This window comes from Xiphophorus couchianus, chromosome 14 (assembly GCF_001444195.1).
Source record: "Xiphophorus couchianus chromosome 14, X_couchianus-1.0, whole genome shotgun sequence".
Classification (NCBI taxonomy): Eukaryota; Metazoa; Chordata; class Actinopteri; order Cyprinodontiformes; family Poeciliidae; genus Xiphophorus; species Xiphophorus couchianus.
In genome coordinates, this window is record NC_040241.1 from 10,079,159 (window position 1) to 10,106,982 (window position 27,824).

The 27,824-nt window shown below is 37.9% G+C and overlaps 2 protein-coding genes across 12 annotated transcripts in view; one reads left to right on the plus strand and one right to left on the minus strand.

Moving 5' to 3' along the window:
• LOC114157285 (uncharacterized) overlaps window positions 1–27,824 on the plus strand; it is a 34,623-nt gene that overhangs the window by 656 nt on the left and 6,143 nt on the right. For 2 of the 10 annotated variants that reach the window (XR_003598119.1, XM_028038142.1), the window contains exons 2-5: window positions 5,287–5,366; window positions 12,406–12,466; window positions 16,486–16,572; window positions 22,738–22,819. Coding sequence is in view for 1 of the 10 variants with exons in the window: in XM_028038140.1 (XP_027893941.1) it covers window positions 5,358–5,366; window positions 12,406–12,466 (70 nt within the window). In the remaining 9 variants the exon portion in view is untranslated. Of the gene's footprint in view, window positions 1–5,286; window positions 5,367–12,405; window positions 12,467–15,801; window positions 16,573–18,578; window positions 18,690–22,737; window positions 22,820–27,370; window positions 27,464–27,824 lie in introns of those variants that run through there. The other 8 variants (XR_003598116.1, XR_003598117.1, XM_028038143.1 and 5 more) reach the window with 8 other exon arrangements.
• Window positions 16,793–24,741, minus strand: tm4sf5 (transmembrane 4 L six family member 5). Of its 2 annotated transcripts, XM_028038148.1 has the most exons (6): window positions 24,462–24,735; window positions 22,731–22,811; window positions 21,697–21,836; window positions 18,433–18,625; window positions 18,064–18,112; window positions 16,793–17,038 (listed from the first exon to the last, which is right to left on the minus strand). In XM_028038148.1, the coding sequence occupies exons 1-5, from the start codon at window positions 24,633–24,635 to the stop codon at window positions 18,104–18,106; spliced, it is 597 nt and encodes a 198-aa protein (XP_027893949.1). In that variant the 5' UTR covers window positions 24,636–24,735; the 3' UTR covers window positions 16,793–17,038; window positions 18,064–18,103. The 2 variants fall into 2 exon arrangements, with proteins under 2 accessions (XP_027893949.1, XP_027893948.1); XM_028038147.1 differs by lacking the exon at window positions 18,064–18,112 and having other exon boundaries at window positions 24,462–24,741.

A 27,824-nucleotide genomic window follows, 5' to 3' on the forward strand; every position in this document is an offset into this window, starting at 1 on the left:
GTGGTATCTACACTATTCCCTGAAAAGGTTGCAATAAATAATTCTTATCTTCACTTTTACAGTCACCACAATAGCACCACAAAATATCACAATAAAACATAAAAGTCCATATCCTCGCCCCTACTTACTACTACTGCTGTTTAAGTTGTGGCAGCCATGTGAAATCCCAACAAAGAAGTTTGTATTAACCTGACAAAATGGCAACAGTTTTCCCACCTGCTGCCGGGTGGGCCTCCCTGCTCTTGCAGCGCTCTTTGCACCGTCTGTAGAAAGGAAAGCACTGCAGCATCTTCACGCCCATGGCCGCGCCGTCTGCAGGCAGACAGGAATGAACAAATGTAAATATATAAAACGAATAACCAGAACCCCGACAGTGCCTTTCACTTCCTCTCCAGCTCTTGATAAAGCAGGTTTATCCCCCTGCAGCTCGGCTCGCAGTTCCCCGTCTCGTCACCTGGTCACAGTTTAATGGGATTATGATGCTGCACTTTAGAGCCACGGCAGCTTAATGTGGGCTGACAGTATCACTGAATGGCAGTGTGGCCCAGCAACCCGCCACTCAGTCGCTGTTTACTGTGCCATCACCGCCGCCGTCCCTCCCGCTCCCTAATCCTGGCGAAGGGACGTCAGAGCTCTAATGCACTTCAAGGAACGGATCAGCTGCCCAGTAACAGTCGGCTGTGGATTTACACCGAGGTGACGTGATGCAAACATGTCCCAGCTAAAACAGGCGGACAAGTCCAGATATCTGCAGGAAAACAAATTTCTTCCCAACCAGCTTATTTTATTCATACAGGCTTTCTCTCTTTTTTTTAGCATTTAGTTTTGCACCATTCAGTCAGGATAGTTTCTTCTACCGGACCAACACAAGTCAGACCAATTCTGAACAATTCATCGGACTGAAGACGATGGAGTCTTTCGCTTGGAGACACAAAGTGTCTTTTTTTAATTTTAGTCTAATTAGGTTAACAAATGGGTCATTAAAAATGGAGCACAGGGACCAGAGAGACGATTACAGTTTCTTTTTACGGTCTGCAAGGACTGGATGATTGTCAGAGTTGTCAGTACTCCTCTAGTAAATCACTGTTAACTGTTTGATGAGGCCATAAAACTGCAAGTGTTTGACGCAGAATGTGTCCTAGTGATCCATAACTTAAATATAAACGGATCCAGTCTATATTTTTAGATTTATTCTTCTAGGAGCTTCTCCGATGCATTTTTCAAAAGGATTTCATGTGGTTGTATGTGATATTTATGAACAGTCAGCATCCTAAAAAGCCCAGAGTACTGCAACATTTTTAACATTGGCAAAGTGCCTTGCCTACAAACTCATCCTCCCTGTTCAAAACACTAATTTTCAGCTATTGCTTCAGTTTATTAACAACAAAGGAGCCCAATCTGAGTACAAGAGGCACAAGGTAACACGAGGTGTTAAGGAAGTTGTGTAATTATGTCTTTTTGTAGCGTGAGCGACGCTTCTAGGTTACAGGTTGCAAACATCAAAAGGAACAGCGCCTGAAGTTTTCTCAACAACTCCAAACTCAAAAGTCCAACAAGGTCTCAAAGTGCACAAAACAGGGAAAGATACGGTTTGTTGTGTTTCTGATGTCACGTTCTCCTGAGATGGTCCCAGTTTTTATCCTACTTCTTGTTCCACTGATTCAGACTTTGTCAGTTTAGCTGCTCCACCGACGAAGCTGCTGCTGCTGTCAACCATGTGGACACAGAAAGGTGTTCGTGTGGCTCTCTTCTTCCTCTTAAAAGGATGAAATTGCCTTCCCATGGTTGCTCTGCATGAGGAATTGCTGCAAAGCCAAAGACTCCCTGCAATCAGCTAACTTTGACCCATTTAACTGTACTGTCTAATAACTCGGATCAATCTGAGATCTGAATTTCAGTCTGTCTTTAAAATGTTGTAGACTATCGTAGACGACTATACGTTACTAATCTGAACCGACTGACAGTGCTGGGTACGACGTCGAGCAAATCACTAAAGTTGATTTTACGACTTGAAGCACGAATGCGGTTCAGAGAGTTGTGTTGCCAAGGTGCGATTTCTTAACACATTTCACACCACAAACACCTCGTGATCTAGGGGAATTGCAAATAAAGCCTTCAGGTCTTTTTACAGTCACAAATAGAAAGCATAAAGGTCGATTCAGATGCCTGGAGGATTCATTTGAGCTCTCCCAGGCCTCTCTGAAATAAAATGCCCACCTCGGCGCTGGTCTGTGGGAAAACCTTCGAGTGTGTTAATCCCCTGAGCCCCATTGTTCACAGAGGGACAGATTTGGATATCTAATGACAAACACTAAAGTGTGATTGCAACATGAAGGAGAGCGGTGTGCTTTTTTTTTTTTTTTTTTCCTGGTGCTTGACTCAGTGAGGCGGTTCCATTGGAGACGTGACAGCGTACACAGACTCTGCTGCTGCTGCTGCAGCTGGGACTTTACCAATAAACTTAAGAAACTTATGTCATCTTCAGCTGTAAAAAGCTGCATTTCGTCCTCACTTTCTCCTCCCTCCTCTCTGTTTCACACAGGTGTGGCTCTGTAACGTTAGACGTCTTACAGACAGCGAGTCCTTTCTGTTTAGCTGGATTTATACATCCTACCCAAGAAACAAGGGGCTCAGAAAGTGTAGCACTTGTTTTAAAAGACGAAAGAAAAAAACAAAATGGGGGCAATACCGAGTTTGTATTTTTCTGCACACAAACACCCAGAACATTAAGGCCCTGGTCAGTGGTGAGGAATTTTTGGGCACAGATCTGGATTGGCTGTCAGGGTCTGGCAGCAAACGCAGAGCTGGGAAGTTGGGGGGGAAAAACAACCTCAGATGGCAAACACGTAGACCTGCACACTAGTCACAGAGGGGCAGGGGGAAAAGAGAAGTTGTGAAGAAAAAACACAAAACAGGCCGGTGGTAGAGGATTGGAGAGATTAGAGTGAAGAATATTAATGCTTGGACTTAAAATGTGGTTTTCCGTTTTCATTCAGCAGCGGCGACGCTCGATGCTGGAGGCCTGATTGTGATCTGTTCCAATGTATCGAAACAGGTTTTCATCGTTTTAATAACATGTTTTTGCACGTCTGTGGAGGTGTTCACTCAAGCAATTCAGTCACTTTCAGTTCAACCTGTCTGCAAAAATTACCATCCAACCGTTTCCAAATGTCTGCATGAACAGCGAGGGGTGTGTCTGTTCAAAGATATTCTTATTAAATTTTCAATCTCTGTTGTTTTTATATATATATAAAACTTAGCGATAAGGATTGCAGCCGATTTTGATTTCCCTTTAACAACTGTAGGAAAATAAGATATAAGAACTTAATTCAAACGATCTCTTTGAAGTCTTCTGTGAGCAGTCATGAATTATTTAACAAGATTTCTGAAAGACATTCAGAAACTGAAAAACTGAATACATTCAGTCTTGTGGTTATGTGCTCGAAGTGTTGCTCTCTCTCACTCTTTTGCAGACAAAGCAAACCATGTGGAGAAATACCTTCAGTTCTTCCTCTGACTGCATTTTTATACAGGCGAAGTTAGATAAATTTGAGCCTTTTCCACTCTGTGACCAGTGAGGGCTGTTCTTCACGGCATCGTAGCTTTTTTATATTTTAAGAAAAGATTTTCCAGCTGAAAATCTGTTCTGGTAAAGATCTGGTCTGCTTTGTACATCTCTTAATTTATAAGGCCTAAAACATGTTGAAAAAATGCTTTTTTTTGTCCTTTCATTTAGAAAGGATTAAAATGTGTTCATTTGAGAGCTTTCTATCATTTATCCATAGCAGCAGAACCAGCACAAAGTGGCACAAGCCCAAAGTTAAACCAAGTATTTGAGCGGCCATATAACACAGATTAGCCACAACATTGCCACAAACATTTCCTATAAATTACCCAGGCTTAAACATAAGAGCTTTCTGCTTTAAGTGCAATTTTAGTTCACTAGTGAATTCTTAAATACACATTAAATTCAAAGTATTAAACAGAAATTGCCAAAATAAAAGGTTGTGTTTGCAGGTAACAGTTATCTGCGGCAGCAAAGCAACTGAAATGAGGGAAAAGTCCACACTTTTCTATTCTTTTATGGCTGTATTGCTCATAAAAGCAACAGTAGACCTGTTTGTGGCTCAAGTTACTGTTTTAATATGTTTTTTCATTTATTTTCTACCCCTTATTCATGCTGACCTGGGCAGTTGCCTAAAAGTTGTTGCAAGTAAAAAAAATCCACCACTGTGTGTACATTTTAATACCGTTTTTAGCAGCAGCAGCAGCTACATTCTGGAAAACACACGACTCCATGACAGACACACGCAAAAATAAATTATTGAACAACTTGAAAATAATTTCGACTGTCAACATCACGTTTACGCTATAAATATATACATTTGTATGGTAACAGCTGATTCATTTCTCAAGTTTTTAAAATGAAAACAAATTTAAAAAGTGAAGAGCAACATTATTTAAAAGTATATGATTAGGAAAGCACACATGTGACGTTTATGATAGATTTTAAAACCGGAAAAGCAGAATTTTCAAATTCCAGTTGAAGGAATGGCATCACACTAAATCGTTGGCGCTCACGATATCTACTTATGACCAACCATTTTAAATATGAAAACAACAACAAGGAACCTTATTAGCTAGTTCTGATAATGGTAAACACCTCAACAATTAGCAAATCCTTTGGGATTTGATGCTCGTTTAGGCCCCCTGCTGGCCTGGAGGCTTCAGGCAGCACCTTCATTTGCTTATGCTTCAGACCAACTATCCTGCTTTCTTATTTATTTACATTAATATCATCTAAAGACCCTATAAACTATCATTTCTACCAAAGAGATACAGTTTGAGCAAGAGATCTGTCAATTGTTTTGTAAGTGAAAGAAAGTATTTGATGAATATATAACAATGCCTGGATGGAGCACACTTTTCTGACATAATCAAAAGAAGGAAGTTCTTCCTCTTTCCAAATCCCTCCTTTCTAATCTGCATACAGTTTCTTTTTGTCAGTTCTTACTAGTGATGTAACACATTTACTTAAGCGGCACAAGTAAAACAGCAACAAAGCGACATCAGTTACATCAAGAATTGGCGTTTCAAACATTTAAGGTTGTCTTTAATGAAATCATTCGCCTCCTTCTGGTCCATTTTGATGGATTTTAAGAGGTTGTTCTCTGCTCTGGATAAAACTTGGGAAAGTGTGAGCGCTCGTTCATCAAACACTGTTTCAGTAATCTCGTCACCTGCACGAATAAACATTGCAATACGTGTCTGTGTTTGCATTTTCAGCTTTCATGATTGCTTGTCTAAGAGAGAGCGGTGCTGCCTTAGTGTGACAGCGCAGGGAGGGCTAAACATCTATGAAAAAGGTCAGTATCACCTGCAGACAGTTAACTGGAATAATAAGTGACTGATTCAGGTGTAAAGAATGAAGCTCGACAAGAGAGTTTTCGATAAAAGAGTACAAAAGCGGCTCTGACACACCTCCTTTCTTCTTAGAAACTAATCAGTGCATAACCTCCTATTGCTGCAAACACAACATCAGTTTTGTAACAATCGGCGCCACAACTATTGTACTTATTTTACGCTGAAAAGGTGATGCTGAAAGGTGTTTTTTAATTACAAATCCAAAGGAAGTTGCTTTTCCTACCTGGTCTGTTTAATGAAAAGTATTTGGTGGGTTTTCCAGCTCTGATCAGTCCTTCTCCTCTGCCTTCCCTGTCTAAATTAAAAACCCTCCAGAGCGTTAAGCGGCTCCGCCACGTCCTGCACGTCCCGGGGATCTGCCTCCTGTCCTCTTAGCGTGGGGGGAAGCTTCCGTGGCGCTGAACTTTAAATAGGCTGCTGTAATCCCCGGAGCATGCTGAATGGGCACGCCTGCTTTCTCTCCCTCCCTCCTTCCCTCCATTCAGCTTTCGCCATGTGCCGCCGACCTGCATGCTTCCTCCTGCATGCTCCGCATTGTTTTGCCTCCATGTGATCTGAAAGAACCTTATAAATAGCTGCAACTGTGTGAACTTTCCTATAGTTTTTTTTTTTTTTTTTTCATAAAAATCCAGACATGTTGTTTTGAAGAGCTTGATTATCAAAGTTTAACCTAGTGATCGTTTAGTGAGGTCAGAGGTCTAAATTAAGTGCAATAACTTGACCCTGATCAGGTTTTTAATGTGTGAAAGCTCTGAAATAAACTGGGGCAGCAGAAAGGTAGAAATTTAAACATTTTCACGAAGCTGATAATGATAAAATGTAAGAGGAAGACGTCTGTAAGAATCAGTGGAAGCCCATCCTTGTTAGGATGACGCTTTCAGTGCTGTGAAGCTTTTTTTTTTCTTGTCTGTTTAACCACAAACAGAACATCAGCATGACTGTCATTGTAACAATTAGCTGTTGGTCAGAACCACGGTGTGTGTCCATATATTTACAATCATCCTGTTGATTACAGGAGAATAACGTTTCTGACTTTACATGAACATATTTCCCGTCAGCGTAAAACTTACTAAAGTTGAACCAGGAGGTTAGTCTGGTACTTATTGTTTCTTAAGCAGAAACTAGTTTTTAAGTTTCACAAAAAAGTAGGAACATGTTGTGAACTTTACGGTTTCGAGAGATAAATTAGTCAGTTCCTGCTTCTCTAAATATCGTCAGAACAGCCCGGCAGGTTACTGCCGAGTACAATCAGGGGGAGCTGTGAAATTCTGCAAACTGCCTCGACATCAACTGGATTTCACTGAAGCTCCTGAATGTGGGCTGACGGATGCGGGTCATTTCGCTCCGTCTCTGTTTTGTGCTTCAGCAGTTTTTTTGTTTGCTTCCTGCCAGACTGTTTTGGGTAGGAAATGACAGCAAACTATTCCATCCCGTTTTGCGTAATCTATCTAAAGTCGACTAGAACGACTGTGAGATTCCAGCACATAATGCAAATGATAAGAGTTACGTTGGTTTGTAAAGTTGCGGCGAAAGAAAATTTAAAACCTTTCCAGAAAGTATTGTACAGTAAAAAAAAAAATGTTCAAGAGATTTATTTAATTTGCACAATAATTTATTTTTAGATGTAACTAAAGTTATTATAATTATAATATCAGCAGAAATAAAGTGAAACAGGTACAAAAACCCCAATTAGAGAAAGAAAAGCAATCCTTAATGTGTGTGAACAAGAGTTTGAACGGTAAACGAGTCCAGGTGTTGAAGGAGAAGGATTTTAAGTAACCTGGCATCGATCATGAAGAGGCAACAGGGAGGATGGAGACGAGTGTCAGCAGACACTTCAGACACTTCTGATAAAAGCATGGCTGCTGTAGTGAGTATTTCTGTCATGATTATTCTTTGAAAGATCATAGAAACTGTCAAGAGACACCAGACTCTGACTGAGGAACCGTTTACTCGAACTTGAGTTGAACATCAGCAGCAAATGTCCAAGTTGTTCAGTTTTGATTCGCCTGTTATAACCTTACAACACATGGACAAATCTGTTTCTATTCCTGTCTACATCAACCAATACTATAGAGTCACTATCAGCTACAGCAAAGGGTCTGCAACCTGTCACCTGTTAATAACGTTAGGCAAAAAATTTGAAGGAAAAAAAACAACAACTAATGTTTTAAATATAGATATAAAAATGCAGTTCTTTTCTGGAATATTTGCATTGAATTTCCTTAAGTAAAACATACTAAATAACCAGTAAAACTTTGAAGTTGTCTTTTTTCAAAATGTCCTGTTTGTGTCCTCAAGCAAGTTTTAGCCAATTTAGCTGAACTGAGGGCAAAAATGACTCCCTGGATTATACAAATCAGTAAAATGAAAGGCAGCAGAAGGAAGAAAAAAAATTATCTTATCTTATCCGCTTTCGTCCCAAGAACAAAAACAACAGGGGTTAAAAAAAAAAAAACACACTGCTACGTTTTCTAATGTCAAAGGAAACTCTAATGTCATTCTGCTGTTGCTGATTGGGACAAACAAAGTGTTTTTTTGTTTGTTTTTGTTGCACCTATTGAGTCTTTCTGTGATAAACACAGAAAGCCCAGTGGCCTGTATTAGGAAAATATTGAGGGCAGGCGAGTTAATGGTTCAGTCCAGTGGAAATTTACCCGAATGATGTCTGAGACTGAGTCTGATCCCGCTGGTCTGAAATCAAAGGAATCGATTTGAGAGAAAGCAGGCACGGCTCAGAAAGCCGCTCCTGTACTGCGACTTGAAAAAGCTTTTAATCCGTGTGCAGACGTTCATTTTCACAGCTTTGTTCACCCCAATCCAAACATGTTCACATGGATATTGTGTGATTACAACAAGAACTCGTATTCGGAAAGCAGTGTGACGAGAGCGAGTTTTAACAAAGAGCTTTTATTGTCAAAATCACAAAGACGATTAAAAAAATTTATTTTTTCATTTGTTCAACATTCATGCTGCTTTGTTATTGTCTTATGTATGATTATAGTTGAGTGTTTTTTTTAAACTTAGTCTAAAAATAACAGCATTAAGGCAGGAATTTGTCAGATTTAAAGTACATTAACTGAGACACAAAAGCTAAATCTGTAATTTGGGCTAACAGCGATATAGTGCCTTTACGTTTCATTAAACTTTTTCACGTGTTTTGACGTTAAATCCAAAAGCTTCAGCACATTTAATCAGGATTTGATGTGCTGGAACCACACATAGATCTGAGCTTTGACTAGGACATTCTAACACAGGGATATGCTTTGACCCATCGTTCCTCTTTTTGACTCTGAACCTCTTGGTTGAATTGGATTTTACTAACAAGAACAACAGGAAAAGCAATGTGCTCTTTTCCCTCACATCACAATTATGTCTAGGTCTATTACATGAAATCCCACTAAATATGCAGAAATGTCAGTTTTATGTACGGACATATCAAAGAAGGCACAGATTGTGTTTCGAGATCATGGTGAACGTGCGTGTTACTGATTATTCATCGTGTCTCCAGATCGATGTTTTGCCTCTTTGTGGTCTCCGCCCTCCAGATCTACAGCTGTGGATGTGGGTGAAGGACAGGCGTGCTTCAGTGGAATAATGTGTCTAATTTTAAATCTGCTGTCTGACGATGAACTGCAGGCCGATCAGGATTCAAGTTAGCTAAACTCATCATGACCTCTAAGAAGAAAAAGCTAAAATTATTAGACAATCTCAAATAAATGCTTAAATTACCAACTAAAATCAAGGATTTTCTCTTCTTCTTTTCATTCATCGATGTTCACATTTTCATAAAGATTTTTGCCAAGTGATAGTAATTGCGTAGTAATTTTGCTACCTTGATGCATGCGTGCAGCTCCTTCCTGTCCTTCTAAGGTGATAAGTGCTGCTGCCAGTCTGCCGGAGGCTGAAATATTGCTATGAGGCAACAGCATGCAGCTTCACATGAGTCGTAAGTTCAGGTATTGGGATCTAATAAAACCTGAACCACTGGCCTCAAGCGCCCTTGTGATATCAGACACTGTGAGCTAAAAGTGGAAACTAGCATTGTCACGTTTCTGGAGCCACAACCTGAGGGAGTTATTGGCCCTCTGCTAATTAAATCTCCATGGCTCCTGCTCAGCTGACCAAGAGGGTTTAATATAAGACCAAAGTTTAACTATCGATCAAAACAACTCATACAAAGGCGGAACAATTCAGGTGAATTGAATATTTAGTAGTCATGACCCTTATACTTACCTTTTTATGCATTAATGCACATGTCAGTTTTGGACAAAAACATTTGATTTAATTATGAAGTAATAATAATCAGTCACCTCTAGTGTTGTTTGTGCAGCTAAAGGTGTTCCCCAGGGATCAGTTCTGGGGCTCCTCTTTGTATTTTCTATATCAGCCGTCTTAATATGTGCCAGTTTCCATCTTAATGCTGACGATGCTGTTAGAGCCACTCCTTGTGCTTCAACAGCTCCTGCTGAACATTTTTGAAAATGTCCAGCAGACTTTGTGAAATTCTAAGCGAGTTTTGGATGATAGAAAGCAAAATAATGCGGTTTTTCAAGTCAAAATCAAAACTGGTGCTGCAGAGATTGAGTTAGTGTTTACATAGAAAGGTTCAGGGAGCAACTGGTAGAAATTCACTGAAGCTCAGTTTATTGATTATATTTGATCTTATCTTTATTTTGTGGCTCATTACAGTGACTTTTATGAATTTGCTTGGATACGGATTTGTAATTTATATGAATGGCTTTTTGTAAGCATTCATATACACATTTCTACATGTGGTGCCAGTAAACCTGGCCCCGCACTTGTTTAAAAATAAACAAAAACATCAAACTCACTTGCTTAAATGCACTTGCTCAGTGCTTAAATACATCTCAGTGATGTCTATTGTGAAACTTGAAGATGAATCAAAAAGGTCAAACTAATGCATGCTTTATTCCAACACTGAATGATCTGCTTGCTTTGAGTAAAGATTGAACCACTTTATGAAGCCATTCTTGACATTCTACCTTCATATCTAACATCAAAAATTACATAAACTTACAAAATGTGTTAATGCCACCAGCTCATACCAAGGGAAGTGTAAACAAACTTTTGTAGAGCATATTCTGCTCTACATTTTTGAAATTGGCACCGAAATCAGATGAATCTGAAGGATCTTGCCCTATTGGGTGAGTTTAAGCCTGTTTTAGACATTTAAGCATCTGGATTTAAATGTTTTGATTGATGATTTTGCTCAGACGTTGGCCAGCCACATCGGTACATCTGACTATTCAGGTTTATTGCTTACACTGTCAGTCGCCCTTTATGTTTTTAAATGTGTGTGTGTGTGTGTGTGTGCGTGTGTGTGTGTGTGTATCTGTGCCGGTGTCATCTTGGCCAGGCGACTTGTCATTTAGATTTTAAAGCTCAAGAGTTTGTCCTGGTTATATAAGGCTTACGTTTAAAAAAAAAAAAAAAAAAAACTTAAATAGAATATTTAGTTAATATGCAGCCGCTCTGTGAGTTTAAATTCAAATCAGAAATAAATTAAAATGTCACTCAGATGAGGTATTTTGAGGATCAGGATGAAACCGGTCTTTTCTGCCTGCAGCCATACGTCCTCCTCCCTCCTTCCTCCTCTCAGTTTGTTCCCACACTCACAGCCTGCTGTTGTTCAGGCTCCATGATGCTGGGACGAACTGGCTGAGGTCGCTCACTGCTGGTTCCCTTTCTGTCCCCTCCCTCAATACATTGCGTCACCTCCGTCAAATATCTGGAACGCGGTGTACGTTAGCAGCCTGTTTATGTAATTATTACTGATTTCATAAATCAAAAAAAAAACAACTGACTGGCAGCTTAATTTTTATGTGGTGTGTATTTCCACCACAAAAATACTGTGGAAATGAGACGTGATGTTGGCCGTGGAGGTCTGTACGTCTCATTTTAATTTCTCAGATGCTTAGAATCCAAATAGTTTGGGATTTATTAGGAGATCACATTTTTTAAGCAAATAAAGTTGTGGGATGTGCCCGAAGCTTCGTCTGCTTAGTTTGTTTCTGATGAGCTTTCGGCTTCTGCAACCTGTTTTGGTCACACAGAAACATTGAACTTCCTTTAAGATAATCATTTTTGTAATGTTTAATGTTTTCCTCCAACAGTTCAAATTTCACCGCTGCTGAGTATCTAACTTTAGTTACACAGGTGTTGCACAAAATAAAGAAAACAAAGGAGAGATGCAGCAGGAGTTTGCCGCTGTGTTAGCAATCTTTGAAAAGGAAAACCTTTTGCTATTATGTTGATATTTAGTTATTCTTTGCACAACTTGTCAAACAGTGACAAATTCTAAATAACATTTTCAGTAAGCGTTATTTTTTGTTTTGTTGCCGGTCAGGATAAAAGCTGCTGTGGCTGTTTTAGACTTTTCAGAAATATGTTCACAGATTTAAATCACCAAAAAAAAAGAAAAAAAAGCTAACAGATTATAACACATTACTATTATTATTCCTTTATATGTATATAATGGACTGTGTGACGTAGAGTTAGCTACATAGTTTGTTTGGTGGCCTGCTGCTCTCCTACTGACTCAACCTTCAACTTTATAAAGTCAACAAAGAGGCCGATGTAATGATGATGAATTTTTCAAACAAGAGTACAAATAAAAATAAAAGTGAACTGACCTGTACGTGTCAATAAATCTGTACATTTGTCATATATCATTCAGTTGTTCAATTTCTCCTGCAGCTGCATTGTGTATCTACAAACATTGGTGTGCTTTAAAATATTGAAGCGTTTTTAACTAATAAATCTGATCCGTTATATATGACTTTATTATTAAAATGGTCTGAGGACGAAGTCACACAACGATAAAGACTGAAGAACTGAAAGAAAATCCTACTTCGTAAGAGCAAATCGGTCTTTCAGTTCAACCAGTCTTAAAGTCAACTATCAAATATTATCTGAAAATGTGCATTTAAAAAAAAATCTTTTATATTTTGTCTTCAGATTTTGTCCATTCCTCATGTCGGCCTGGCTGGTGACAGTATCAACATCCATGGAGAACAAGGTTGGTTATCTTTGGCCACTAAGTTATTTCACACTTTCTCCACATATTAATATCTAAAAATAAAAGTGTAAACCATCCATTTTAGTGTGTGCTAATTCACACTTTGGTCAAACGCTTGCATAATCTGAGACCGAATGGATTTGTTTTGGTCATCGGGTCGCTTTGCAGCTCAGTCTGAGTCACTCAGCGCGAGGCTGAAAACAAATTACCGGGTGGTTGATGCTGCTGAGCCATCAGATATGAGTGTTTTGGTCAGAATGTGAGTGAAGCTGCAGGTGACAGCTTTACTGAGCTGCGAGATTTCATCCAAAACGCAAAAAGGGGAACAGAAAGTCATCCAGAGCAAATGTTTTGTTTTTACTTCTCTGGTTCGAAGCGGCCGGTTCTTCAATGGCTTTTTATTCAGGCCTGAGAAGAAACCCCGTCCCCATTTTAGCCTCTTTTGTCCCACAGTTCTTTGTGCCAAAGAACAGTGGGGCACTTCCTCCTTCCTTGCTTTGTGCTCCACATTATATAAGAGGACTGCACAGCACTGGCTGATTAGCAAGGAGAACTGATCACACTGTTTAACTCTTACTGTGTAAACATAACGTGACGTTTTTCCTTTTTCCCCCTTGGCTGCATGTTTATAGAGCATGTGAACCTGTATGCATAATTTAGACTCTTTTAGGATAGGTTCATCCAAACACGTACACCTGTTTCATGTTTTTGTTTCTCTGATATTTCCCTCAATTTTGCCTTTTTAAACTTAATAATATAGTATAAGCTTTATTTTGTTAACAATTGCAACACACATGGGTCTCGTTTTGATCAAATCTGTGTTAAAAACGCAATTTGAGAACAATTTCAATTAAACAATTCAGGTTGAGGGAAGCGTTCATCTAGGCGTCTCCTACTTTCTGAAAGCTTTGGGTTATTTGGCCTCTCGGCAGACCCGGTCTATATTTACCTCAGCTTTATAACAGGGTTTTAGCTTGAAAGTTAGGTAACAATTACCAAGAAGCGGCTCCATGGCAACAAAAGATTATGAGCTTAACCTGCACCTAAACTAACAGGAACTGCCTGTGCAGATACAGCGTCAGCTGCAGCGTTCACAGTGGCCACAGGAGGCGCTCTGACCTTTTGACCCTGTCTCGATCGGTAATCCTGTTAGAGCTGGCTTGTCTAACTGCAGGGGCCACAGCGAGGGGCGGGGGGGAGTAATTGACAGAGATTCCTCTGAGTGAAGGAGCAGAACGTTCCAGATGGGATAATCACAGCGAGGGGATGGTACAGACGATTCATAGCTGCATCTCTGATTGTGTTTACAGGCGTGTGTGTGTGTGTGTGTGTGTGTGTGTGTGTGTGTGTGTGTGTGTGTGTGCACGTTTGTCCTGGCACAATGTCACGTGGACTAATCTGTGCACAATGCACGCAGCAAGGTCCAAACCCAGTTAATGGAGCTTGGAGAAAAAGAATGGGTAAAAAAAAAAAAAAAACTGGGTTAAATTTGGCAAGATTTGCTAAACATTTGTGCCCACAAAGAACAATATGCAATTAATATTGCGTTGTTTTTTTACACCAGTTTCCTCACAATAAACAAATCAGCAAACTAACGAGAAAATCTCAGTTTGAATTTTATTTTAATTCTCTGTTTCAGTATTTTTGACATTTAGCAAATAAAAGGCATGTTTTTGTAAAAAAAAAAAAAAAAGTTTAATCAGTGAGAGGAAAAAAGGTGAACAAACGTTTTATACGGCGTGTGTGTATAAATGTCTGGTTTCTACGGTAACCAGCCGTTAAAAATAAACTGGTACACTATGGTTTTAGTACCGCTGAATTAGGAGGAGGAAATTGTTGTTTATAGCTACGAAGTGACACGTGAGTGTTAAGTTATATTATGATCTGGGTTTAGCAGGACGTCAGACATGAAAAAAAAAAGTTTCTTACAGAACTCAAGAAACCCAAACGAGGCCAAAGCTCATTAAATGAAGAGGAAATGTTCAGGTTGATGATGACAACAAGTCAGATTTCACCAAAGTGACTCAATTTGAACAGATTGTTCTTTGAAGTAGATGAATAGTTTAAAACATGCATATAAAACTCACAACGCTTTTTCAATCAATCAGTGGATCTTAAGGCAACAACGCTAAAACTGAAGGCGTCCTGATTAAAAGAAACCAGAAACTAAATCTTCTCAGAAAGGCTGAAGATGGGTCCGTTTTGTATTTAAATATCTACCTGCCATGTTGGGTTTTACTTTACTTGTGCAAAGGTATAATTTAGGATTATTTTTGTGAAAGTTAGACCTCTTAGTAGAACTGGAGCTTCTATTAAAATGTGACCCCGAGTCCATTTTAAAAACGGTATTTTTATTTTAGTTCGGTTTTCTTGCCTTGCTGGTCCTGATGGTGATAACCTTTATTATTGTGTTTGAACACAACAACTGTTTTGTCTGCATCGGTAAACACAACATGACCTTCTAACGCCACCATCCTACAAACTGACATAATTTTGGACTCTGTGACCCGTACAGTTTTGTCAGACAGCTTTGGGTTCAGGGACATTTTAAAAAACCCAATGAAGACGTGATTGAGTGTATTTAAATTACAGCTGTAGGTTTAGAAAGCATAAAATGACTCAGTTCAGACTTAAACTTTTATTTTAGGGTAGAAATAGTGAGTTGAAGATAAAAAAAAAAAATTTTTTTTAAAAACCCAGAAACACAGGATTTAAGTTTTCTTAGTTCAATTTGGAAACAGTAGATCAAGATATTGCATCTTTGGTCTCATTATAAACGTTAACTGTGAACAGGTTGAAATCGACTTCATCAAAAACGTATCGTTCTGTTTGAGTAAAGACTTGGTGGATTTCATCGTTCTGTTTGCTAATTTAGCTTCACTGTAAAACATATTTGTTTTTATTGAATATCCCTTTCATGCATAGTGGTCTCTACAGTGGACAGCTTTCTAAAAGCCATTTTCTTGTGCTTCCTGTGGATTTTTATGTTATAAATGCACACAGACCACTGAAGTGGACACTAATGCATCATAAAATATACCATCAACTACTGGCCATCAGCTGCAAATGCAAGAAATTATTTTTGTTAAATACAATATGGCCGACAGACAAAAAAGCATGAGAACCGACCCGGTCCCTCCTTCTACTGTAGACGACTCTTGCAAGTAAAAAAAATATTGTGACATCAGATAACCCCTAAGGAACAATACTACTGATGTATTTTTCAAATAACAACTTTGTATTTGGACAAAATTACAATTGATCACATAAAAATAAAAAAATAAAAAAAAATTATTTTTACAAAAAAAAATTCGTACCTTTTTTATGCCTTAAGAAAAAAAATTTAAAAACTGGAAAAAAAATTCTGACACAAAGGATCATAATTCATGCATGAAAGGGTTAAAGTCCCAAACTTTTAGACATGTTTCATTGGATTTTGTCCTTGTTGTTTAATGTCTGCCTACATTATGCATTATAGAGCCATCAGCAGGACGATCAAATGAAACATTAAAAAAGTTTATTTGTTGAGGAATTATTTCAGCACTTGTGCTCATTTGTTCCATAACATCTTAGTTGGAAATAATAGGATAATCACAAACAATGAAGTTATTACAGTCTTCTTTCTCCCCAAATAATTTATAGCTTCTCTCATTTTACTCTTTACAGGTAAATGTTTGATTAAAATGAACATTGCTCCTTTATTCTACGAACTGCTGACAACGTGTCTCTGAAGTTACAAGCAAAAATTTAGAATTTAATTTGCAGAAAATGAAAAATGGTCAAAATAACTAAAAAGATGCAGAGCTTTCAGGCCTCAAATAATGAAAAGAAAACAAGTTAATATTTGTTTAGAAACAACAATACTAATGTTTGAACTCAGGAAGAGTTCAGAAATCAATGTTTGGTGGAAAAACCAGGAGGTTCAGTGCAATGGTCTCTTAATTTTTTTCAGAGCTGTATGTTATATTTTCCAAAATTTGCTTATTTATTTATTCATTTATTTACAACAGCCCATACAGACGTCTAAGGAGCATCCTATTGGTGTGGAGAAGCGGTGACTACTCTTGTCTCCAACGTGATGAAGGAGATTCTCACTACGTTTTAAGGTAAAACAGGGCAACTTGAAGAGACAACTAATTTCAGTCTTTTGCTGGCTAAATGTCTTAAAATATAGCTTGTCTTTTAGAAAACAAATTCTGAAATTCTGAATTTCTCATTTAAGATCTAAATGATTCTTGTGAGGTTTCAAGCATATGAATCCTCACCCAGTCATTTTCAGCTGGTAAACATTGAGGGATGAAGTTAAACACAATAGTGTGCGAACAGTTTCATTCAACAAGTGGAGTTTTTATTGGGTTCAGTAATGATCTGCCACCAGAACACATGAGCAAAATAAAAAGTACAAAATGGAGTAAAAGGGTGGACACTTTTGCAAAGTGAAACAAATTAGAAGAAAATAAACATATTATAGGTTATTCAGCAAAACATTTGAACCAAGAGTCACATTGCCAGAGGCGATGGACGATCTCTGCAGGATTCTCCTCTGCTTCACCTTTATAGTCCACTTTCACTCTGCAATGGCATAAAAGTCACATGTTTATATATTTTTCTTTCCATTGACAGGCAGTTCAGGCTGTGAGCTGTTAATAAGTGTGAGCTCGGTGTTAATGTGTACCATTTTGATGGCACAGTTCACTCATGAATGTTTTGACAGCTCACGAACATGTGGCCACTGCTGGACGTCTCTGCGTGACGTTTTAGCCACTAATGTCGGACCTGAAGGGTAATTGTTAAACTCGAAGCAGCGCAGACAGGTTTCCCTCAATATTTGACTTGTACGGAAAGAAATCCTTCTCGATACGTTCATTTTTGTCAGTATTTTGAAAGTACTATAAATTGAAATTAGACAGTTTCATTCATATTTGCGTTTCAAAAATGTTACTATCTTTATTAATGACTGACACATATGAAAGATGTGTCTTTTCACAGTATTTAGCCATTTTACATATTCTTTTCTGCGTTAATGCACACAGGAACAACTCTTAGAGCAAAAACACCGTTTTTAAATATTGATGCCTTTGTAAAGCTTTATTTCTTACACAAAAGACTAACAACTTCCTTCCTGTGTACTTATTAATTAATTTCCCTTTGTAATTAGGTCATTTTGATGAATACAGGGATAAGTAATCATAATAAATATCATTGATATTGATTACAGAAGATTTTTTTTGTCACTCGCTATTTTGAATTTAGTTGGTTCTGATCCTTTATGGACCGGTTGATTGTAATAGTTGTGGTGGTTTGCACAATTTCTTTTTGCAACATTGTGAATGCATTGTGTGCGTGCATGATTACAGATAAAAACACATTAGATCAATTATGTTCCAGTGGAGTCGTCATCAAACAATTGCATGCATTTAAATTTCAGTTCAGAAGTGATTTAGAATCATGCTGACATGCTTGATTGCGCTACAGAAAATAAAACTGGACAAAAGTATGAGACATTTCTCGCCTGCTTAATGTTTCATTTTGTTTGCTTTTATTGAAATTTGCAAATAATTGATTTGTTGACATGGATTGTTGTTCATGGAACTCACCTGACACGATGATCCTTTCAAAGCTTCATGATGTTCTTTTTTATTTTTTCTGTGTAAAACATGGAAATAAATGAGAGCATGTTAGGTAACTGTTTCCTGTCTAGTGGAACAATTCCTGCCAATTCACACACAAAGTTAAGACAGATTCAAAACTCATACACCTATTTTTCCTCTGTCTTGTTTTCCCTGACAGGAACTGAAAACTGTGATAACAAAAGTAAGAAATACACACACAGACTTTGCTGACCGGCGAGCTTTTTTAAGCTTTCACCGTCTCTGGTACTCAGAAATGTTCTTAGTAAAGAACTCATTCCCGTTCTTTCAAACCGATCCAGCTGTTTTGTTTGAGTGCGGATTCGTTGGACTCACATCGCTGTCGTCCCGGCAGTCGCCGCAGATGCATCCGATGCAGCCGTTGATCACCTGGATGCCGCAGAGCACGAGCTGCAGCAAGCCCATCCCCAGCAGTATGGAGAACAACACGATGTGCCACAGAACTATGTTTTCAGGCCTCTGGCATTCTGACCACATGGTCTGGTCCCAAAGATAGCTGCTGTTACCCCTGAGAAAGAGAAGAGCAGAGGATTGTTCAAGATGCACAACACTGACGCAGATATGTTTGATAGGTAAGATGTGGGAATCTTTTGGTCTTTTTTCTCCTTTTGGCAGAGGAAAAAGAGGGAATTGATTGGGTTGGAAACCATGTTTTACTTTAATGAAACAAAAAGAAATGTATGTAGAGGAAAAGTAAGAAACTAGCATAGCATAAATTTCTCCAATCTACATTAAACCACCGTTTCCGTTGGCACTTAGAAAGACTTTAAAATGACAACTCCTTACTGTGTTTTCCGTCTTGACCACTTTACTGGAAAATAATTTATGTTAAAGAATATTTTGAGAGAGAAGTATCAAAATGTTTTTTTTTTTAATTTAGAGTGAAATCCTAAAGAAGTTTTTGTCAGATCACGACGTTCTTACTGAAGTTCAGCCAGGATTTATATAGCACTGTTACATCAGAGATGAATTACATTATGAACCCATAAACAGAAAACAGCACTGTGACGTGTTATTACTTTATTCAGTCAAATTATTTGACTCGATGTTGAAGCCTCTTGATTCTGTAACAAGTATTGAAATTCTTGTAAACAAGTATAATTGTTTTTTGACTGACAGCACCGAGTGCAGAAAACAATACTTTACCTCCACTTACAGTATTTAAGTAGACGCTCATTGCTCAGTTTAGATGTATCCTGTGCAGCTTTAACAGGATTCTTAGATAGTAAAAGACCTTTATCTTTATGTAAAGATAAGGTCAATACAAATGTTATCAGTTTAAGATACAATCATGTGTTATCTACCACGGAGCGCAGGGGTAAGTTTTCTCTGTCGTCCTTATGCATGACAAACCTGGAGTGTTTGCTGCTAAGAGGCTCAGTGGTATCGGACCAAAGCACATTCAGTATTCACTAGTTTTTCTGTTGGAAGTAAATTTGACAAAAACTTTGCCATTTGTGGATCTTTTTGTGCAATGTATCCAAATATTCTAAAGAAAAACACACTTGAGTAGCTGAGACACTGAGGTACAATGCTGTTTGCAAAGAAGTCAATCCAGTAATGCCATTTGTTTTTCTAGTCTCCGATTGGCTGTAGCCCCCAAGAACTGAAGTAAGGAAGATTGTAGATGTTAGCTTATGTGACATCTACAGTTAGCTAACATCTACAGACTGTAAATGTTAGCTACAGGTAACTACAGCTACAGATAACATTTACAGCTAACATCTACCTGTAGATGTTAGCTCAGGTGTTAACAGCTAATACAATTAGATGTAAGCTAACTATAGTAGCTACGGTTAGCAACAAATAGATCTAACATCTACCTGTAGATAACATCTAACATCGGTTAACATCTATTTGTTAGCTTACCGTAGCTACTATAGTTAGCTAACTTCTAACTGCATTAGCTGTAAGCACCGTGTAAACCGTCTTGGCGGTTTACACGGTGCTTATTAATGCATGTAAAAGTACATTTATTGTTTGAACTATAAAGTTAGGCAATTATGAGCATTTTTATAAGGGCTTTAAGTATTAGCTAGTAGTTGCATAGCCCATGTGAACACTGGAGTTCCACTAATTTTAAGGCCTAGTAAAGTTTGTGATAGTAGGACTTAAAAGACTTTTTCCTTATACTCCTCCTAAGCAACCAGTTTGCATTCAGGTGTCGTCTAATGGTCATTTTGGAGATTGTTTTGTAAATGTTGAACTTCGGCCATTTTTCACTCTTTCCTGACGCTGTGTGTAGCATCAAGATAAACTTGTTCCTCCTTGCCCAGCATTGTCACAGTTCCAACTACTTAATTATTGCTCTGGTTGTGCATGTGGTCAACTTTATACACGCAGCGACTTCTGTTTAGTCATTTCCCGACTCGTGAAGATCAACACAAAGTTGATTTACTTGAATGCCATGTTTTCTTTGCCATGAGATATTGAAAAGTTGCCTGAGTACAACTAATGACACTAATGATCAATAAATAGTTATGCGTACTTCAAAATGTAACTTTGGTTACATCTGTTTTGTACCAGTTATTAGATTTGGTATCAGCGATTTTGGTCAAATTTGTCATTTATGTTGTTTAATTTTATTCCCTACTGAATAAATGTACTGAAATTATAGGTTATATCTTTCTAAGAATTTCACTGTCAGATTATGCTGCTGAATTAAAACATAAATTCATTTTAACACACACAATGTTGCCAAGAAACATGGAGAGTGTCTAAAATTAAACTACACCAGTTATCTGTGCAAACAAACGATTATATCTTGTGATCAGAAGGACTCAGTTCTTGTTTTTCCATGTTGTCCTTTTTGGTTTGAGAGAAGCACAGGGTCACCGTGAGCGCTGCTGAGGATCCTGTGCTGGCTAAACCAAAAACAAAGAAAGAGGAAACTGGGGTTTTCTGGAGGAAGCACAAGTGGAGGCTAAATTATAACACCCTTCCATAAATTGCGTAATGAAAAGTTCCCTCCCTGTAAACAGTGATGGCTTTTAAACAGCTGGCAGGCTCCGTCCATATTTATTGCACTGTCATTTTTGCTTGACGGCTTTAATTTCCTGATCAGGTGTGTTAAATCATATCTGCTCATGAAATTAAGCACTAATGCCAATCACGTTATTACTGGGTGGATCTTGTGTGAACTCATTCTTTATTGGCCGCCAAGGACGCAAAGATAAACAGTATTAAGATTATACTTTTTCATTTCATATTGATGTAAAGAGCACAACGCGTGCATTTAAATACTGTTTGTTTGGGATTTTGAGCTCCTCTCAACTAGAAGTTGTTGCCTTAGAAAAGAAATCATTGGCTTTGTGCGTCTCCTGCTGGATGTTAAAAGTATTGCATTTATAACTTTTTCCAAGAAGAGCTAAAACTGTCCTTTGTCTGATAAGAGTAATATAACCGATCAGACCACTGAGATAGCAGAACAATGAATAACCGCACATGGAAATATGCAGCTATCGCTTCTTAAGGTCCCAAAGTTGCAGCATTATGACACACAGTGTCATTAGTGTCATTTCCACTAATGACACAGTGTCATTAGTGGAAATGATACAGCAGGATGGGAGGAAGACTCACGTGCCCAAGTCCTCAAAGGGGTATTTCCATTTGCCATCAACCTCACACTTAGGTCCCACCGCCATCGCAGCCGTGGCCACACTGGTGCAGTAAATCCCCCCGAGCAGACCAAAGACAGAAGAAAAGACTGAGTTCAGCATCTGAAAGAGACATAAGATATCCATAGAAACAATATTTATGATTTGAAAGATGTTTTTATTGTTGGTAAATTACCATAGAAATAGCTAAAAAACCTGGCAAGTGGGATCTGGGAGTGAAATGCTAGATTTAACAGAGGGTATACTTTCTTTTTCTTATGAATGTTGTTTCATGTGATTTCATTTTCACAGCAAAGGTTAACTGGAATTGGAAAAGTGTTTTTTTTCTTCATCGTTGATTTGAAAGCGGTATTTTACATGGGCAATATTTCAGTCTGCAGAACAAGAAGGAAATAAAAGTACTTACAGTTAAAAATAATCAGGATGTTACAAACCAAGACGTCTTGTTTTAGACTTCTGCTAACTTTTCAGACTGATGGGCTCCAGTGCTTTAATTAAGAGAGTGATTGATTCAAATTTTTCTGCTCTCATTTATAGGTTATTTATTGATTAATATATTGCATGTGATTGCTTGTTATTTATTTATTTGTTTGCTTATATCTAGTCATTTTGAACTTATTGCTCTATATATATATATATATTTACAAACTTTGTATTTATTACCTAAGATGCAGTAGCTTTCAATAAATAAGCAATTTCCCCTTGGGGATCAATAAAGTATATTCTATTCTATTCTATTCTATTCTATTCTATTCTAATTCTTGATAAATAAGAAGAAGTGGTGTAAAAAGTAATGACGCAGTATCAGTTCTTGAACAATATATCTAGAAAAAGATAATACCTGAAGAGAATCATGTGAAAAGTGAAGGTAATGTATTCCTTTAAGGATGCAACTGAATGTTTCTTGGTTGTAAATATGCTGCATAATTTTGCCGTTATCAGACCAGTCCCCACAATAACACCCACTGTGTTTCTTTTTCGAACAACTCCACTCACCCTGCAGCGATTGCCACAGCAGCCTTGCCCACAGCAACCTTTGCCCCCGGCCCTGATAGCTGAGAAGCTCGGGCACAGCATCTATAAAGGTACAAAAACAACAGATCATCAGTGTTATTGAACTGAAGATGGGATTCATGACAAAAAATAAATATTTGCAATACTTACGTTTCCTCCTAAATGTTAGACTCTACACCTTCAAGCTTCTGTTTTATGATTGAAACACGTCTTTATGTTTAGGTTTACATCACAAATAGGGCTTGATGCTCACTTGTGATGACAAAAGCTTAAACTACGAGATTAAATTGTATGCCAACATCAAACAGGCTCCAGTAAATGCATAAGACTGTGTTCTTATCTCCTTGGGCAAATATTTGTGAATCCTGAAGCCAGTTGTGCCTAACTGGGCCCGACATCCACAGTTAGAGGTATCAAAGGAAAAGGGATTGAACTTCCTGGTCTTTGTCTCATGTTTTTATCATGTGGGGGGAAACAACAGCTAGAGGTGGCACGACTGCTTTACTAGATTAAATATTTATGAATTATCTAGATAACCTCTGAATGTTGAGATAATGTCCATAAACATTCACAGACTGACGCTTTTCTGTGGGTATTTTTCAGTTTCCTATAAGCAGATTCATTAGTAACACTGACCTTCAACAACTTTATAATAACTAAACTTTATGTTCAAAACTCACAAAAACTGAAGTTTTCCATCAGAGGAAACTTCTTTAACAATTATATTATATTATATTATATTATATTATATTATATTATATTATATTATATTATATTATATTATATTATATTAAGTGGACAAAGCTATAGTTGTGATTACATAATACTTTTGTTACTTTTGCATGAACTTGTTCAAATGAAACTGATCTAAAATGAACTTGAAAAGTTCACATTTGAGAAAAACATATAAATTAACAGTTTATCTTAGTTTTTCTCTTACATTCAAACTTAAAAACTGCAACTCCTTTGCTTCAACAGTCATTTAGATTTCCTGTTCATAATTTATGTAATGTCAATAAATTTATAACACCATAATGAAAAACAAACACCTAAAAAATGCAGCCTTGTTGTTGATTTTTTTTTTTTTACAAAAGATTTGCTGTGGGTTTTGGTCCAAGAATTTTAGAAAGGCTTGAAATGTTTTCTGCATCTTTTGCGTCATAAATCTCAGAGATTTGGCATTTTCATTTCACATGAAAAGTAACTTTTGTTAACAGATAAATATGGCAAAATAAATATAAGAATATTGATACTCAGACATTGTTAAACTACAAGAAATTCCACATTTTGAATTTGGCTTCAATCAATTCTTCATATGGGAAAAGTTTTCCTTTTTTGTTTTTGATTAAGGTTCCGCTTGCTTAACGATCTTGTTTTAAATAGTTTTTCTGCTTGTTTCTTTGTTTAAATGCTTTTGGATTTTTTCATATTTTCAAACTAAGGTATTTGACAGTACAAGGATGTATTGGATTACGATTTTCCTACAACAAAACCTAACTGTGGCAACGATCAGGAAGGTTTTAACAGAAAAAATTACTACAAATGACAAAAACCAGAAAACAGGATTAAGGCACTAAAATAATGCTTCATTATTCTATCAGGCTCCTCATTAAAACTCCATAAAAGCAGGACATTTGAATTTACAAGTTTACGCATGAGCAAGTTAAAGACCCAATAAAAAAAAGTTAACAACTGTATAAAACTGAAACTCACAAAGAGGCCTCCGCCGATGATCCCCCCCATGAGCCAGACCTGCAGGGTGATCTGGTCACTTTCCAGCTTCTCCCCATTGGGGAAGAAAAGCAGCAAGTTGGAGATCATGCAGATGAAGGCCGACGGCAGCAGGATCAGGCCCACCACGCGGGCACACTTTCCAGCACAACACATCCTGTCAGAGTTATCGAACTGTCCGCTCTCCCTCCTCTGATCGCCTCTTTTAGCTGAATGCGAGCGAAGGAAAAGTGATTTGCACCATAAAAGGCTGTAAACGAGAGAGGAGGCTGACTGTGACGAGGCGAAAGTCAAACACAGCGAGTGACGGTTGCAGCAGGAAGGGAACAAAGGCCAAGAGTCAGTGCAGCTACCCCAATCTAATCAGATATGTTCACCTGCCTGATAGTTGACAACGCAAAAATAAACATGAAAATACTCGGAGGAGGTTAGATGAACATGAAGAACAACTCATAATGTTATTACTGCTGATGTGCCTTTGATACACGCTGAGCTTGTTATCGCTCAGGTGTTCGATCTGTGTGTCGATACACACCCATATGTGGGTTTGGTGCCTTAATAAGTGATTGTTTTCTAAAGACGGTACCCGACAAAACCCAAAAACTAAGCTTTTCAATAAAGAAATGTAAAATATTTCATTAATGAAGAATTTGGACAGAGGCAAACATTTAGTTAGGAATGAAACAAGGTGATCATTACTGATTTTAAAACTCAATGTGTGACTTTAAAAGAAGTTGTTAATTGTCCACCAGTGGTACTGTTGATATGCTGCTCTAGAAATCTGCTCTATGCTCTTTGGTCTGCAGCCACTTATATAATCTTGTGCTATTTTTGCCCTTTAAAACATCAAATGTTCAGTTCTGTTGGGATATGTTACATATTTATTATGGCTTTTATACCTCTTTAGGATATTAAACTTTTTCTAAGTGATACATTTTCCAGTAAACATACATGGAGAATTCAATAGCTTCAGGCTCTTCAACAGCCACAATCTTCCCTCGTTTTCAATTGGTGACAAACATCAAGCGGGTAATGATTTATGTGACGTAAGCGAGTTTAAGGTCCAGATATTTTGACGTTACACCTTCTGCTGGCTGACGCCTGTTGTTCCGATCAGCTCTGCTGTGTGTTATAAACTCTCCAGTGAGTTCTGGGTCTTCCCACGGCGGCGTCTCCCCCCGGTGGGACGGGTCCAGGTGAGGCGATCAGGGAGAATCCTGATCCGATGCCAGAATCACCTCAACTGGCTCGTTTCTAGAGTTACAGAGTATAGACGAAAATAGCAATGAAGTAAGAACTTCAACATATTTTTACTCAAGTAAAAGTAAAAAGTAGTCATCCAAGAAATTATTATTAGCATCAGCCATTTAATGCTTAAAAATGGCATCATCAGACAGACCAAAATATGAAGTTATGTGAAAATGTTGGTATTTTAGAGCCCAAAATGAAAATAACTCATATAAATAACACAATTTCAAAATAACAAAATCAGGCAAAAGACAAAAGAAAATTTCAAATCAATTTATTTCAATATAAAATTTACAAAACTTTATCAACAACTGCAGGCTTATGTCTGTGTCTGGAGATTTTTGGGGGCCAAAACAAGCTCGTCCATCATTCAGTGAAGTTTCTCACAGAGAGTCTGCAGACATTTTACTCAAGTAAGCGTAGCGATACTTAATCATAAAGTTACTCAAGTAAAAGTAAAAATAAATAAATACAGCGTAATAGACATACTCCTTGCACATTTTTTCCCCAAATGTTTCTGAAGTAAACGGAACTGGTTACGACCCAACTCTGCTACTTTCGAGGTGAGAAGCAGTGGCTCTAGTTCAAGCTCCAGCAAGGAAGCCAAAGCCTCCAGAGGAAGCTTTGGCCTCTTGTATCTCTCATACAGAACAGCAGAGCCATTTTAGAAGCTAAGCTGGTCTCTCAATAAATCTCCATTTGCTGATCAGGATGTGTCTGATCCATTTGAGACATTTATTTATTCCCCATCCAAAGATGGCAGTGCCTCCCTTTCTCCCATTGAGGACCATTGCTGTAGACTTGGAGTTGGTGCCAGTATCTACCAGAGATCCTTAATGTAACTAGTTATTCTGCCTGCAGAGATCATGAACAGAATTGGGAACAAAGAGCAAATCCTGTAAGAGTTCAAAAGTCACTAAGAATTGATCTCTTATTACTGTAATGCCAGGATGCCGAACCAAACGTTCTCTCTGATTGGTTGTTCGCTGACCAAACAGCTTTTTGTTAAGGCCTCAAAGTATGGAGGCACAACAATGCAATCTATTTGTTTACTTCTTGATGGATGGCGTCTGTTCAAATGTTAAACGTCTGGAAGTTCTCAGTAAATTCTTTTACTTTTACTTTCCCTTTTTTTCACTTTCATTGTTTGCCAGCCTATCGAAAGAGAAATTAAACCAAGCAGAAAATAAAACACACAGCTGATGGAGGAAATCCCCATTTGTTCATGACAGCTTTTATGTGTGTAACGTAAATCATCTTAGCCGTTTGACTCAGAGGAAAGACGTGTTGTCGGAACAAATGGCAGGTAAGGGAAATATTCAAACATATCGACCAGATACCGCATATTTAGCCACGAGGAATCCTGACAGAGGAATCATTCCTTCAGGACTGAACATGGCCATTGTAGGGTGTTTGACAAGTAAAGGTTTTTTAGAGGTAAAAAACCTTTACTTGTTTTATAAGGTAAAACTGAGATCTATGGATAGAGTATTAGTTTCTACGTTGTTGTATTGTTTAGCATATTTCACTTTATTCTGTGTAAGAATGTTACATTATGTTCAAGTACACACACAAAAAAAAGCAAGTCATGCTAATTAATAAAATCAGGACACCATTACAACTATAAATACGTCCATCTTTAGCGCCACCTAGAGGCCATCCGGTGACAGTAACTGTTGGAACCGCGTGGAGGCTTCAGCTGGTCCGACCACCACCAAGACCCCCAAGACTGTCAGGTGAGCAGAGAGTCACAGTTTATGAGCCGAGGCTTCAACAACAACAAATATATATATGTATATGTTGGCTGCCTTCTAACTCTGTTTAAGGATATTATCTTGGATGTGTAACAGATGTTTTTGTTTTGCTGTGAATTCTGCTTGCATAAAGGGGTTTTTTTTGGAAACATTTTTATGCTCCAGCGCCCCGTACATTTCTAGTTAGTCTGCTCAGTAACCTCTGAATACTCGAAACAATCAGGCTATGAACACAAATGAAACTGCTTTCACTTCACAGAAGGGAGTTTATCCGAAAAAGATTGAAAATTGGTTTTATTCAACCAAGAAGCTTGTTTAAATGGCAATTTAATTGAGTTGGATT